This window comes from Aulostomus chinensis, chromosome 8 (assembly GCF_037954235.1).
Source record: "Aulostomus chinensis isolate RoL2024-O1b breed Wild chromosome 8, RoL_Achi_v1.0, whole genome shotgun sequence".
Taxonomy (NCBI): Eukaryota; Metazoa; Chordata; class Actinopteri; order Syngnathiformes; family Aulostomidae; genus Aulostomus; species Aulostomus chinensis.
Genome location: NC_141327.1, coordinates 24,347,558 through 24,362,173, shown reverse-complemented (window position 1 = coordinate 24,362,173; position 14,616 = coordinate 24,347,558). Strand labels below are relative to the sequence as shown.

Below are 14,616 nucleotides of genomic sequence, written 5' to 3'. Positions count from 1 at the left end.
TGATCTCAAATTTTGAAAACATCTTCTTCAGCACGACACTACCGCAATGACACAATTTGATCCACCGACAGACAGCTGCCAAAGTGTTTACTACCGCCTTTGTGGTAGTTTCTCCCCCAGAGCCATATTTTGCAATCATGACACACACAGACACACAAGATGGAGAGAATATTGCCACACGCACACGCACACACACACACACACACACACACACACACACACACACACACACACACACACACACACACACACACACACACTGCCTAGTAAACATCCAGGAGTGCAAGCTAATGCCATGGGAGTTCAAATCCAGCAAGACAGCCCCAATGTTTAAACTTTAAATGAAAGATTAGAGCAAATAATAGTGTGACGTATGAAAGAGGGGAAAAACTTCCAACAACAGATGGATACAAATGTTAATGTGTTTAAGTGACAGGTTCGGTTGGTCGTTGGGGTTGAGGGTCAAATGGATAACCTGACACTCCTCTCAGATCAGATCATTATTAATTTGTGTATTAAGGGAAGAAGTTTTTTTTTCTGTATGATGTTAATACGAGGTAAAATATTCACAAATCCAACAAATATCCCAGGTGTCTTGTACATCATTCCCCAAATAGTTAACCTTGGAAACTGAGCTGTGGAAATGACACTGAAGGACCGCTTGGCAGGTTGCTGCTGATGCGGGTTTAAATATTTGTTGAAATAAACAACAAAAGGGGTAGACCGAGGTGTTTTCATGCTTCTTGCTCATTTTCTACTCTCATCATTTCATTTGTGGTGTCTTCTAACCACTCGGCTCCTCCTCAGTCGGGCTGGGTGATGACAAAGCTCTGTGGTTTCTGAACAGAGCGTATCACAGGGTGGACTTGGACGAGACCCCAAACTTCGTGTGGGGTTTCCACATCGAAAAGAGTGAGGAGAAAGAAGTGGTCAGCTGATCCCCCAAGAAGACAGAGGATGTACAGTGAGTGTGTTTGTGTGGGCCAGAGCAGAGTGTGTGACGCGTCTGTGACGGAGGGAATGATTTCTGTAAGGAGTTGTTAGATTAGACACAGACACTGAGTTTCACCTCAGAGCTTGTGAATCAAAGTAGATCTGCTTTTAATGAAACTACAAAATCCTCCCTTCCTTCACTTGTAGAGTGTGTGTGTGTGTGTGTGTGTGTGTGTGTGTGTGTGTGTGTGTGTGTGTGTGTGTGTGTGTGTGTGTGTGTGCGTGCGTGTGTGTATGTGTCTGTCTGTCTGATGTGGTATTACGGTGCTATTGTGGGCTCAGTCTCACCCAATCACAGGCTAAGAAGCTTTGCAGTTGATGCTACACAGTGTTCATAGTAGCCTTCTTCAGGTCAAGCACACAAGGTCCAAACGCACATGTGCATGTACAAACACTAACACACACACACACACACACCTAGACTCACGTGGATTAGTTGTGTGTGGGAGGCCGAACGGACCTCCCCAAAGCCGCTGGCTCATGGCCAACCAAAAGCTATCCCTGGAAGATTCTCAAAGCAACTTTAAACACATGCGCCCAAACACATCTGTATCTGAACAATAAATATCAAACACGCCCCACTGGACGGTTCCGCTGTGTTCCAGGTGTTTGGGAGGATCAAGTCAGATTTGTCATTTCCCTTTGAGTTACTAAAATGTAAGGAATGTAAAGAGTAAGAAAAGAGACGTCTTCGTAAGCACAATGCTCAAACATTGTATCATATGATGTTAACACCCAACAAAGTCATCCCTGCAACAGCCAGTGGGGGATATTTGTTGTATTCTTACTGGAATCATAGCTTGTCCCACTTGCATACTAAACATTACTCTGTTTGCTGAATATACCGCAGCTACAATAGGACACTAGCAGTACTCAGAGATGTAAGGATTTTGGATGATTATTTCTGATGGACGCCTTTATCCTATCACACAATGCACACAGATAACGGGGATAAAAATAGCACTGATGCCTCTGGGACAACTGATACATTTCAAATACTCTAACTGATACCTGTGAGGTCTTCTTTTCCTCTATTTTTGTTTTTTTACAATAAATATTTTTGAAGTGCAAGCACTTTCTTAATTAATTTGCTTGTGTTTTAAAAAAACAGCCTGATCAGAGTAATAATTTCGGAAGGTCTAGAGTGATCATTAATACTAAATGAATGTAGTATGGACTTGGGACAAAGCACATGTTTCCCTTGAGAGAGAAATGGATAAGGCAGCGATCCACACAATTAACGCCGGATCCATCCATTTCCTCACATCACACCGGAGAACAGAAGCCAATCAGAGACGCCGACTGTCAGGTCATGTTACCTCTGACCTTTGATGAGGTTGCCAGCTTGTTGGTGATGTGGCCATGAGTGGGGGAGCGGCCGCGCTTAATGTCCTGGCATGACTCAAACACAAACATACGCTCCTGACAGAGTGCCAGCCTGTCTGAGGGAGAGAGGGCAGAGCGCAGGAGGCACTGGAGGCTCAGGAGACAAAGCATGACAGAGACAGACACGGCACAAGTACACAAGCTGGAACAGCGAGGCATACAAACACACACACACACACACACACACACACACGGGGACTTCCATAAATGCACATTAACACACAAAAGCACTCAGAGAAGGTGGGCTGATGTCACGCTCTGTATCCTTGAAACTCATACGACTGAAATATCCCCTCCTAAAATGACAATGGAACATGTTTTTGTCCACAAAAAGCTCAATAACTGTGTAAAAATCTTAAAAATTACAATTGTTCATTCTGCTGTTTCTCTTCAAAACAAGCTTTCAAGCTCAGTGTGTAACATAATGCAGTCAACGCGTTTGTGGATTACTGAGCGTACAGCAAGATAAAGGAGACGTTGACTATATCAGACGAAGCGCTGGACAGTTTGTAAACTGACGTTTTGGACAATTTTGTGGGGTTTTTGTAGATGGTAGCAGGCACGCACAATTGATGGGGAGCACGCCAGAGCATCATGTCTTTGAACTGAGGTGAACACAAAGAAAGTTTAAGAACACTTCTAATATCAAACATACTGTACATCATCTTCCAAACTGAAAATTGAAAAAAAATGAGAAAAGGGGGAAAAAAATATTTGTATTCATCAGAGGGAGATGTCATTCTTTTAAAGTGAAATATTTAAACTTCGATACTGGGATTTAGGTCCAGACTGATGTTGCACAAATCATCAGTCCACCCTTGAAATCTAGTTAGCGCAATCCAGGGTGTATACTGGTCAATTGTGTGGTTATAAAAAACCTGGAAGAGTCATGGAACTTGAACATGGCGATTTCCATTTTTTTTCAATTTCCTGTTTTTATCAAAGCTGTTGCCAAACATCACAGTTAACACAGTGGTGGTTTAGAAATGTCCAAAAACCACATGACATCATTATTGTTTGCTGAGTCAGCAGGGAGACGCGTGTCGTTAACAAAGTTGGACACTAATGACAGATTCAATACACTGTTCTGCCTACCGCTACCCCCCCCACACACACACACACACACCCACACACACACACACAGCTGTGTCTTACCTGAGAAGAAGTGCGCCTTGAAGCCTTTCTTGGAGACGGTATTGTCAGACTTGAACTCAATCCTCATGTTGTTGTACTGAGACGTGATGACTTCAGGGACCTCCGTGCCACAGTATTTACCATGCAGCTTGGAGTCAGAGGACAGGCCACTGCGCACCTCCACATAGTCGTACTTACACACCTAAAAATACACACAACTCTGCTAACACACACATCCACGGGCTGGCTGCTATGTTTGGCATCCTTTTGCTCTAATTACTGAACGAACAGAGATACACTCACCTCATTGCCCTCCAGCTCGAAAGCCTCAAACTGCATGGAGATGCGGTACTGAGTGGGGGCCACCACTTGCCACACACAGTTCTTGTTGGGCGGATACTCTTTAGGCCATCCAGGGGTGCTGATGGTTCCATTCAGTTTAGAGAGGAGACCACCACACGCCGCTGCAAATGCAGAGAGACAAAAGCTAAGTGAACAAACATGGAAGCAGAATTGAATGGATGCCGAAGGAAGGATCTTACATGTATGTGACCGTTTGATGCTGGTGGGAGTATTTCAAATTAAAACCACCAGATTCAGCTCCAAGGACACGTCAGATGTTTTTGCAACATCATTGCTAATACCGTTTGTTAATATCAAGGGGACGTGAGTCACTCAGTCACAAGACACCCAACACTTTACCACAGGTTCTTCACACACATCTGCACGCTGCTCGTTTTATAAATCTCCTTGGAAAGCACAATGGTCAACGGCTTTTCAAATGTGCACTATAAATAAACTTGACTTGAGCTACATTTTGTACCCTATGATTTCTCCTGACCTCATTTTCCCTTTGTGACGTCAAGCCTGACTTTGAAAACCATATTTATTATTGCTGTACTTCACCTCCTTTAGGTCTTGTGTAACGTCTCATCTTGAGCTTAGTGTAGACAAAATCCTTACAAAAGAATGAGGCTGATATGCAGAAATAGTATTTGGATATTTTACGAGCATAACCTTTTCTCTGTCTCTGCCTCAGGGGTGGTTTGTTCAGTTGTTTGTGTATGTGGGTCATTACGGCTAGTTAATCTATTTCGTGGGATTACAGGACCTTCACAGCATTCATGATACTGGAACACACACAGTTATGTGGCCTTGTGTAGGAAACATGTTTTTTCCTGTTGATGGAGGCTGTTCGGATGTTTTTTTCGTCTGACAAGTTACACTCATATCCTACAGCAGCGCACAGCGGCATACAAAGGAATGCACTTGCAAACAAGAATTCGGCATTCCAGACCCACACACTCACACACACACGGATGCAATGTGCAAGCGCACGCGCACGCACGCACACACACACACACACACAGTGATACCTTCACAGCTCTTCTTGTCAGGGGCCAGTTCGTAGCCTGGATCGCAGGCACATTTGAAGCTGCCAAGAGTGTTTACACACCTCTGTTCACATCCACCATTGTCTGGCTTGGCACACTCATCCTCCTCTGAAAAGAGCACACGTCAGAGCAGATTTTCAGACACATGCAGACGGCTTGGGGTAGGAAGTGAAAAGAAACACTCCGAACTCCAACATAGCCTCACTCAATCAATTCACACCAAACACCCACCTTTGAAAAAGTTAGCAGCAAATCCCGCCTTGTTAACAGTCCCATCTGACACAAACTTCATCCAGAGTGTGTGTGAGGTAGAACGCACATCCTCGGGTTTGTCATAGCCACAGAAACGACCAATCAGAGGGCTTGTCTCCAGAGGGCCATCTCGAACCTCCAGGTAGTCGTATGCACAGCTGTCGTGTCTCTCAATCTGGGGTGTTAGCACAAGAACACAGTAAGGTCATTGTAGTCTTGAAATATGTATCAGGTAAAAACAAAAGAACCAGCAACAAATACCACCATAGTAACAACACTGACATTCATAATACAAAGATTTCAGATCAAATGAAGATTTTTCCTTCAAAATGCATCTGAAAAAACCCACGACTGTTTTATCAATGTCTCCACATGACATGATTTCAAGTAAAATCTCACCTGACAACAACTGAGAGCCACATTTAACTTCCTTGAACACCACTGAGGGTAGAGGTCCCGCCCTGATGCTGTTGCCGTCATTGGATGTAGATTTCGCATTGACTTTTAAACATTAATGCTAACTTTTCAGGCCTCAAAGATCGTCGGATGGAACCCTGCTGGTTACCTCAGGTCACGGCAGGTAACTCCGGGTGATTTGCTATTGGCGCCCTGCCAGTGGAACTCCCTACCCTTTAGAACTCAGCATCAGAACACGGATGGCATCTCGCTCAAAGTGTATCAATACACTCAAGACTCAACTCGATAGCTCTATAAGAGCTCATTCAGGTTAAAGCTAAAGTCTTTACATTGGTGTTTGTGTCACAACAGTTTAACTATGCTGCATTCATCAGCACATTCACTGTTCACACTACAATAACAGAAAAATCTTTACAACTTTTTCTTATTTTTAGTCAAATTAACTCATTACACACATTATAGGACAAAGGAAACCTATATATTTATCAAGAACAATGTTCATGTGTCCTCCTAGGACATGTTCAACTTTTTTGCAGTGTGAGCGTTAAGAGATAATTTGACAAGAATTAAAATAGATATTCTTGGTAAGATGTAAGTAAGATGTTCACAGATCGATGGATGGTCATTTAGCACACAGATCTTTCTACAGAGTAAAACGGCAAGAATAATACTGAAATGTCTGCGTGCATGCACGTGTGCACACGCACGCACGCACACACACACACACACACACACACACACACAATTACATGCGCACCCAACTTTTTTAACTTCCTAGCAGCTATAGAAGCGTGAAATTTGACCCAGACATTCCTAAGCTCACACACCAAGCCACACACAAACAAACACATGTGCGCACACACGCACTCACGCACACACACACACACACACACACACACACACACACACACACACACACACAGGATTTTGTTTCCTTTATTACACTGACTTAGATTCAATTCCTGAATCCACCTTTAACCTCACCCTTACTGTAACCTTAAAGTTGTCAGCCAAAGATCAAAGGGATTTTATGTCTTTTTTGTCACCACAACATGAATCACTAACACACATTCTCACACACACACACACACACACACACACACACACACACAAAGGCACACACGCACATGTACACACACAGGGAGTGAGTCACCTCAAATGCCTGGAAGCTGAGCCCAACATTGTATCCCTCAGAAACAGTGATCCTCCACACACACTCCTTAGATGGCCTGTAATCATCGGGATAGTTTGGAGATTGAATCTGTCCAGAGTCTTTGGTAATCTCGCCACCACAGATGGCTGCACAGGAGTGAGAGGAAAACACAATGGATTAACACCGATGGCACGAGCCAACAACACCTGAAACACCCTCAAACATCCCACAAAAGTCACAGTCTGTCAGCGTGATGGAGATAAGTTACATTGACTCATTTTTATCTGTATCGTATCTTGTTCGGTTTGTTTTTGAAGTTACCTTCATAAACGGCAGCGAAGCCTTTTCCAACCCAGTTGCTGCTGCTACGAAACTCGATCCACATTCGGCTGTCAGTGGAGATCAAGACGTCGGGAACTTTATCTCCACAAAACCTGCCTGTACGACATAAAACATGCCGGTTCAAGTTTTGCTGCATTGTGGCACATGAAAGGACACACCACATAGTGAGGAACATATATCATTTTCAGACAATGAGGGTATTAAGAGGAATAAATACAGTGTTAGGTTCACTTTGATGAGAGTGACTCATCCATAGCAAGTGAGTAGAAGTACTTCGTCACTTTACCTTTTTTACTTAAGACTACTTAAGAGTGGGTGTTCTTACTGTATACCACATTTAAAATGGAAAAAGTGAATTTTTTTGATGGTCAAGTTTATTTTGTAGCACTGTGTACACTTGCAAGTGCATTACAAGCAAAACTGAGAAGTAGATTAAGTATATGAATAAAAGTCTGATCAAGTAAATGTAGCAGTGCAAATAAAGAGACTAAAAGAAGTGGAAAAAGTCCACCTAAGAAACTGCTGGATTAATCTGGTTACAAGAAAAGTGGCTTTACTCTTGTACATCCGAGAGGTGCAACTTTACCATTGTGACACAAGCAGTGGGTTCAATTTCATTTGTGTCAATCTCAGACAACAAAGCTGAACTTTGACTTAAAGGAAAACTTTTTTCAGTTGCTTTGTGTCATTATAATGTTTAACATCACTCCAGTGCCAAAAACTTCACGCTCATTTTCAAGCAAGAGATGGTAGATGACGCACTACAGATGAGACCTCCACCACCTGACCAAAGCCACCACAGTCAAACACACATCTGAGTGTACAGTAGGTGCAATAACACGAGTTTTATATTTGAAACGCAGCAACAAGACGGCAGCCCAGGAGTGTCCTGGGAGAGCAGTGTGACCAGTGCATCCCGGTCCTTGAAGGTTTTCTACCTTTGAAGCAAAAGAGAATCCGCGAGGCAGCTGCATCATCCTGGTGCATCAGATTAGTCACGTAGCACCAATTTATAAAATATTCACGCCTTCCTACCTACTGCAAGGACAGGCCAGTTTTATGACAAGACAGCTTTAAAGCTTTTTTTAATGGTTACCATGGTTGTTGCCATATCTAGCCTTCACTAAACTCAGGGCAATGCTGTAAAACAGTTTAACATTCAGTCAGTTTTCCTTCAATCAAAAATGGCGTATGTACGCTAACTGATGTTTGTCCACCTCTGCTAACCGTTGCTTCTCAAGCTTTGCAGGCCTCACCAATTTGGGTCAGGAGAACATGAGCATGTTGCTTTACATTGGCTTCACGCTAGCTTCCCCACACACATGAATGGCAGGAGGACAATATATTCAAGCAGCTCTTTTGGATTTTTCTCAAACAGATGTGTTTCATTGAGCTTATGGAACAAAAGCAGACAAGACAAGCTAGGGTACTCCTTTACTCCAGTGTGCATCACATATCCTCTAAAACATATGTGCTACTACATCAAAATCACCTGACAGCCCAGCTCTGATCCTGGGGTTTAGGTCAAGACAGGCCACGTGTAAAAATCGTACCTCAAAGGAGAGTAAACATCTGTCTCCCTCTTACCGAGCAGTGGAGCTTTTCTCCAGTAACCGTCGCGAACTTCAATGTAGTCGTACCAGCACAGACTGCTCTTATACAAATCCATGGTGGTGAAGTTGAGAACGATCTGGAGGAGCAAAAGAAAATATTTCATTTTTTTTTTCATTGTTATTTGATTTGTTTTACTTGATCTTTGCACTTCAGAGAGCAAACGAGAGGAGGCAGAACGGAGGAAGACGGTGATACCTGCACTTAATCAATATACCTTCTGTCAGCAGTCTCTTATTGTTATTGGCTACGCATGCACATTCACCGCACTGCAGGGTGCTGCTGTGTATGTGTGTGTGTGTGTGTGTGTGTGTGTGTGTGTGTGTGCGTGCGCGCACCTTTTCACCGGGTGTAACAGATATTCTCCAGACACAGTGTGTGTAAGAAGGATATCCATTGGGGTAACCAGGAGACGAGAAGTTGCCTGTTGACTCTTGGAGTGTCTCTCCACACGCTGCAAAACACACACACGCACACACACACACACAAAGATAGAGTTACATTTCTGTGGTAAATCCTGCTGTTGTGCATAACGATCCTTTGAGCTGTGCACTGATATTTGTATTAGGTACAGTACTAAAGAACACTCTCATGTCTTCAGTTACCCTCAATGTGCACAAAATTTATTTTCACTGCCTATTTGCAAAAATAATCACATTTCAAACTGAAAAAGTAGCCTCAGGTTTTTGTGCAAAAAATGTTTGTGTCTATGATGTCCATATGGAAAGGGTTAGATGTGTATGTCAGACTCAGAAGTGAATTAAGACATAAACATATATTACACGTTTTTCTCCTTGCCTATTATGTTATTTACCTAGTAGACTGTTTTCACGTGAGTTGCTGAGTGTCAGATATCGGATGCCCTCTTTAGTGTACGAAAGATCTGAATTGTTTTATGGTGGCAAAAATAATACAAAAACATCTCTTTTTAAGAAAGGATGACCTTGTTACTCAAATTAATACACAAAACTTGTTGGGAACTTTTTGTTTTTAAGGTGAACTGTCTTGTTAAAACTTTCCCATACAGACTCAGGGTTCATTATTTTACATCCTTTAATTTGCACGTGTTTGTATTTCTGTATTAGGTTCATGCACTCTGAATTCATTTTATTCAGAATAATGAATATAGGAATAACTAGAGTGCACTCTGAGAATGTCTGCCAAAGCGACTTTAGCCAAACACAATGTGAAATGTTTTTTACGCTACGTTAAATGGATCTGGTCCGAAATGTTGCCGGTTTTTTGTTGGCCAATGTGACAGAAATCCACCAAAATTGGTGAAAATCCACCTTATCATTTTTGCGCAAACCTGCTATATTATCATGAAATATTGTTCTCTTTCTTCTCATTCTGAGTTGTCCTCCCTCAGAAAAAAAAGAGGGTAGCCAAATATGCCAATCCTATCCCATCATGCATGCTGTTTTCCCCCACAATGCCCTGGGGCTCTGTTCATCTGTCAGTGAATATGGCATCACCCAAACATGAACATTTAAGTTTAAAGTACTGTGTAATTCCAGCTGGAACGTACCAACATGTTCTCATTACTGTATCAAAACGACAAAGTGAAAAGAAAAATGGTTCCAGATTTATGCAGAGGAAGATTTCATAGGATAAATAATTTCGGGACAACAAAATGTACCGGAACCCCTCAAAGATTTATCCTTCAAGACTTGTGATGCAACTTGAACGGATTGTTTGTCTCATTTTCTGTTCACCTTGCGACATTACTGAGACGCTCGGTTTGAGAGCACATCCAGATCACGTCAGCACAGCTCGCCAGGGACCACAGAGGCGCCAGAAGAGTGCGGGTGTGCCCGAGGACTGATCATAAGACTGTGTGCGTGTGTGCGTGTGTGTGTGTGTGTGTGTGTGTGTGTGTGTGTGTGTGTGTGTGTGTGTGTGTTGTTAGACACAGTTCCACAAAAAAAAAAAATCTATGGTAATGTCACATAGAAAAACAAATTACTCAACTTCACCACTGTGGTTTGGAGATTAGAGGGGCGGTACAAATTTACGCAGATGACTTGGGCAGATAAAGGGAGGTCATGTAGGGTTTCTTAGGTAAGATGGCAGAACACACGTGCACATAGAAGTTACTCAACGCAGTCCCATAGTAAATATATCAGTACCTGGACATCTATACAGCTTCCTTGCCTGTGCAATGTCTCCTTTACTGAGCCTGGTCCGCTGGCCAATAGCAGGACGGACCCCGTTTTCATCTCTGGATGGAAGGATGGTGTCAAGGAACATCCCCCTTCAAGCGAGGAAAAAAGAAACAGCTCTGTTTTTTAAGGAAATTCATTTAATTGAAATGAGACATTTATTTATCTCCAACCACAAATGTGAACTTTGCGTGCAGTGAGGAACGGGAGGGAATCCAAAATCTTGCTTGTGTGTATTGTTAATTGCATTAACTGCCAAATAAAAGGCGTCAGTTTACTGATGGTGGAAGTTGTTAAAAACACAGGGAAAAGTTATATGATACTGAAACGTTCCATCATTTCCAGCACAAAGCTCTCCCAAGTGTGCGATAGTCCAACCTTGGCTTGCTGCAAATATCAACATAGTATTTGCCCAGTTGGGCTGTTAGTTTAACAAATTATTATTTCCTGAACTTCAACTGCAAAATGCCAATATTGTGTGGTTTAAAAGCCTCTAAATTTTTTTCACACATTCTGCATGGTTTCAAAAAAACACTTTGACTCTGACATGTCAGCAGATGAGACCACACATGCTGTCACTGCGAGTGAGGAACGTTCAGCTCAGGAGTCATAAATTACAGGGAGAATAATTTTGAGATATTGTGAAAGTGGTAATTCATCGAGTCATAGAAAAGGTACAGTAATAGTTTCTGTCCGTGTGTGTTTCTCTGTCCCTTGATTGTCTCAACAACCGTTCATTCAACCAACATCAAACATCGCCGGCGCTCGGAGAAAGTGAAGTTGTTTAGATCAGTGTTTCCCATTTTAGGCCAGAAGTTGGTTTTTTTTTTTCTGTTAGGTTCAGAACTGGGTCTGCCTCGGCAAGTCGATGAAGGGGCGGGGCCTTCCATGATTAAAGGGGCGGGGCCTGTATATGAATAATTGTCACCTTTGAGTCTAGTAAGGGTCATGCAAACAGCATATTCTGGTTGGGTTTTTCAGAATTTGGCCTTTTAACAAATTTAGCAATTTACGATTTAGGCATAAGGGATTTGCAGATATTATTCGGGGTTTAGAAGCACTCTTTGGACACGTATACAGGATAATCGGGATAATACAGAATTGAGATTTTACAGCGGTTCGTGACCTCGCAGCACACGGCCTCGAGCCTGTAAATAGCAAATGCATCAGTCTAGTAGTCTAGTCCGACATCAGTGCGGTATGATTGAAAAGTTTTGATGCATGTGAGGTCATACATCCTGTGGCCCTGCCGCTCACGATATGAATATTTGCCTTTTTGAGCTCAGCTAGCTATACGCGCTACCTCATAGCAGCAAACACACACACACACACACACACACACAGATTTTTTTTTTAAAACATCAAGGGTTTTTCACCATTAAAATCACAGATCAGATCTGATTATTAAATTCAGCATTCGTCATCTGATGAAATGTTATGACTGGTTACCTTGAGAAAGTGTTCCTGGCGTAGTGCATGATACTATCAAAGTCATACGGCTCCCCAAGAGAGTTGACCTCCCCCGGCTCCATCTTTAGGAAGTTGTACTCCTGGCCTGGGACCCGCACCAAGGGAGAAATGCAGACACACACACACACACGCACATGCACACAAACACACAAAATCCCATGGAGAGACAGCAGCATTAGAAGATTCCGTTTTATTAACAACGCATTAAGAAGCATTGTTATTTCTGAAGCAAGAAGCCATAATGACGCACCAAGTGTGATGATACTTGAGAGAAGGAATTGAGGGGTTTTCATTCCGAGGCCTTAAAGCCTAAAAGTGGTATTTTTACAGTTTTAAGATTAATTGTTAATATGAACGTGACATGAGCTTGTTTCACACCTGTCAGTCTGCGAGTGTGTGGACCGGAGGAGTGTTTGGCAGGAGAAGTGACAGTCTGTCTGGGGGGTCCAGGTGACTTCACACTCATTACAAGTCTCATTCACACTCACACAGAGCTGCACTTGAGTGTGAATTTGAAAAACTTTATCTGTCAAACCTCTTTGCTTGTGTCCAGCTAAAAGAGCACTTGATTCTGACAGTGTTTGAGGCGTGGGAGGGGGCTGGGTCACCTGGTTGGATGTTATCCCGTATGATGGTCACATGATCGTCACGATCAGGCCGCGTGTGTTCATGCCAGAATCCAATGACATGGCCCAGTTCGTGTACCACAATGCCAAACTTGTCACAGTTCTTGCCAATGGAGATGGCCTGGGGCCCGTTGCCACGACGACCCACGTAAGAGCAACACCTAAGAAGGATTAGCGGGGAGTTGATAGCAGGGAGATAAACATTTACACATTTCACATTTGGCAGTGGAAGAAGCATCAGCAGTGCTAACACACACACATTCAGGATTTCCTGTCCTGTACTATTCCAGCAGAGGAAAAGCGTCAGGATTTATTTACATACAACTCTCTGATAACAGCGGTTTCATAACCCAAAGTGAATAAGCTGGGAAAATTCACATATTGCTGCTCAAACACAGCACACACACACACACACACATTCATTCTGTTTTTTTCTGGTTAGCCGAGACATCCGTGCCAGGCTAACAAATCTGATTAAAGTTATCCAGGGAGCTGATTGCAGGGTAAGGGATCAGGAGTCACTGGAGAAGATAGAGTCTTTTCTGGCAGCAAAGGTTCAAAGGTTCCATTTATTAATCCCTGAAAACATGGAACTTGCAGCCAGTGCAGTTTGATCAGTGCTTCAAGGACCATCTCTCCATTCTTGAGGTTTTTTTTTTTATCTCTGTTTCTCTCTATGACACACACACACACACACACATATGCACACACGCACACACACACACCACCACATCCAAGCAGCAGGATATTTATACATCAGATTAAAGAGTCTAATCTCTGATCCAGGCAGCCTATCACAGAGCCTGAGACGGCCCGCATCATCAGTTAACACACAGATCTTTAACTCCTCTAAATGCCTGTGAGTATTAATGTTTGAAAATCCAATTTATCCCTGATGCATCACCGACACGTCGCGATATTAAGCAGGCTACATATCTGGATCAGCCTTTACTCAAACTCACTAAGCCCCTGTAACTGTTGCGATGCCTTTCAAAGTCATACGGTGTGAACTTAGCTCTGGAGCTCTGACTACAATAACCGAAAATATTATAGTTTAATCCATCAGTACAAGTTTGTATTCATGTGTTTTTTATGGTACAGGCTTCAAGGAAATAAGGAAATTGCACAAGTTTCATCACGGTTTCCAAAAACTGTACCAACCATCTAAAAAGGATGGAAAACTTTCATGATTTATTCAAAACAAATTGAAATTTTTTTAAAAAAAGCCTATTTATTTGTTTTCTTTGGATCAACAAGCTTAACCCTAGAACACTAAAGTCAGGTGATTTTTCACCCACACGATTCTTGACATGTCATTTTAGGGTCCCCATGGTACCTTTTTTTTTTTCATTTTATGTAACATTGCACATTGGGAAATTAAAGAAGAATACTTCAATTTGTCATACAGTGTTGTACTTTAATATATTTTGATAAAAACTCTATTTTACCAGGAATATTATATCAGGTAAAATATACCCGACGTTAGTGATGGTGTTACCAATTTTAACGTTAGTGTTCTAAGGTTAATCAAGCGTTTTATCCATTGCTGACATACACTGAAAGGCTAGCTGAACATCCATGCGCACAACAATGGATCCGAGCATGAACCTGAGCGTGCCACTCTAAAATCTTTAAGCTTACCATCAGTTAGTGAAGTGGCACCACTGTACAAACAC

At 42.4% G+C, this 14,616-nt stretch overlaps 1 protein-coding gene across 1 annotated transcript in view; it reads right to left on the bottom strand.

Annotated features, from left to right (window-relative positions):
* Positions 1–14,616, bottom strand: part of tll1 (tolloid-like 1) — a 47,304-nt gene that overhangs the window by 13,360 nt on the left and 19,328 nt on the right. The window contains exons 7-17 of the mRNA XM_086211838.1: positions 12,923–13,101; positions 12,294–12,399; positions 10,812–10,936; positions 9,021–9,136; positions 8,659–8,761; positions 7,051–7,167; positions 6,730–6,875; positions 5,139–5,334; positions 4,890–5,015; positions 3,817–3,977; positions 3,535–3,715 (exon numbers count right to left, since the gene is read on the bottom strand). Of these exons, the coding sequence (XP_086067964.1) occupies positions 3,535–3,715; positions 3,817–3,977; positions 4,890–5,015; positions 5,139–5,334; positions 6,730–6,875; positions 7,051–7,167; positions 8,659–8,761; positions 9,021–9,136; positions 10,812–10,936; positions 12,294–12,399; positions 12,923–13,101 (1,556 nt within the window). The remainder of the gene's footprint in view (positions 1–3,534; positions 3,716–3,816; positions 3,978–4,889; positions 5,016–5,138; positions 5,335–6,729; positions 6,876–7,050; positions 7,168–8,658; positions 8,762–9,020; positions 9,137–10,811; positions 10,937–12,293; positions 12,400–12,922; positions 13,102–14,616) is intronic.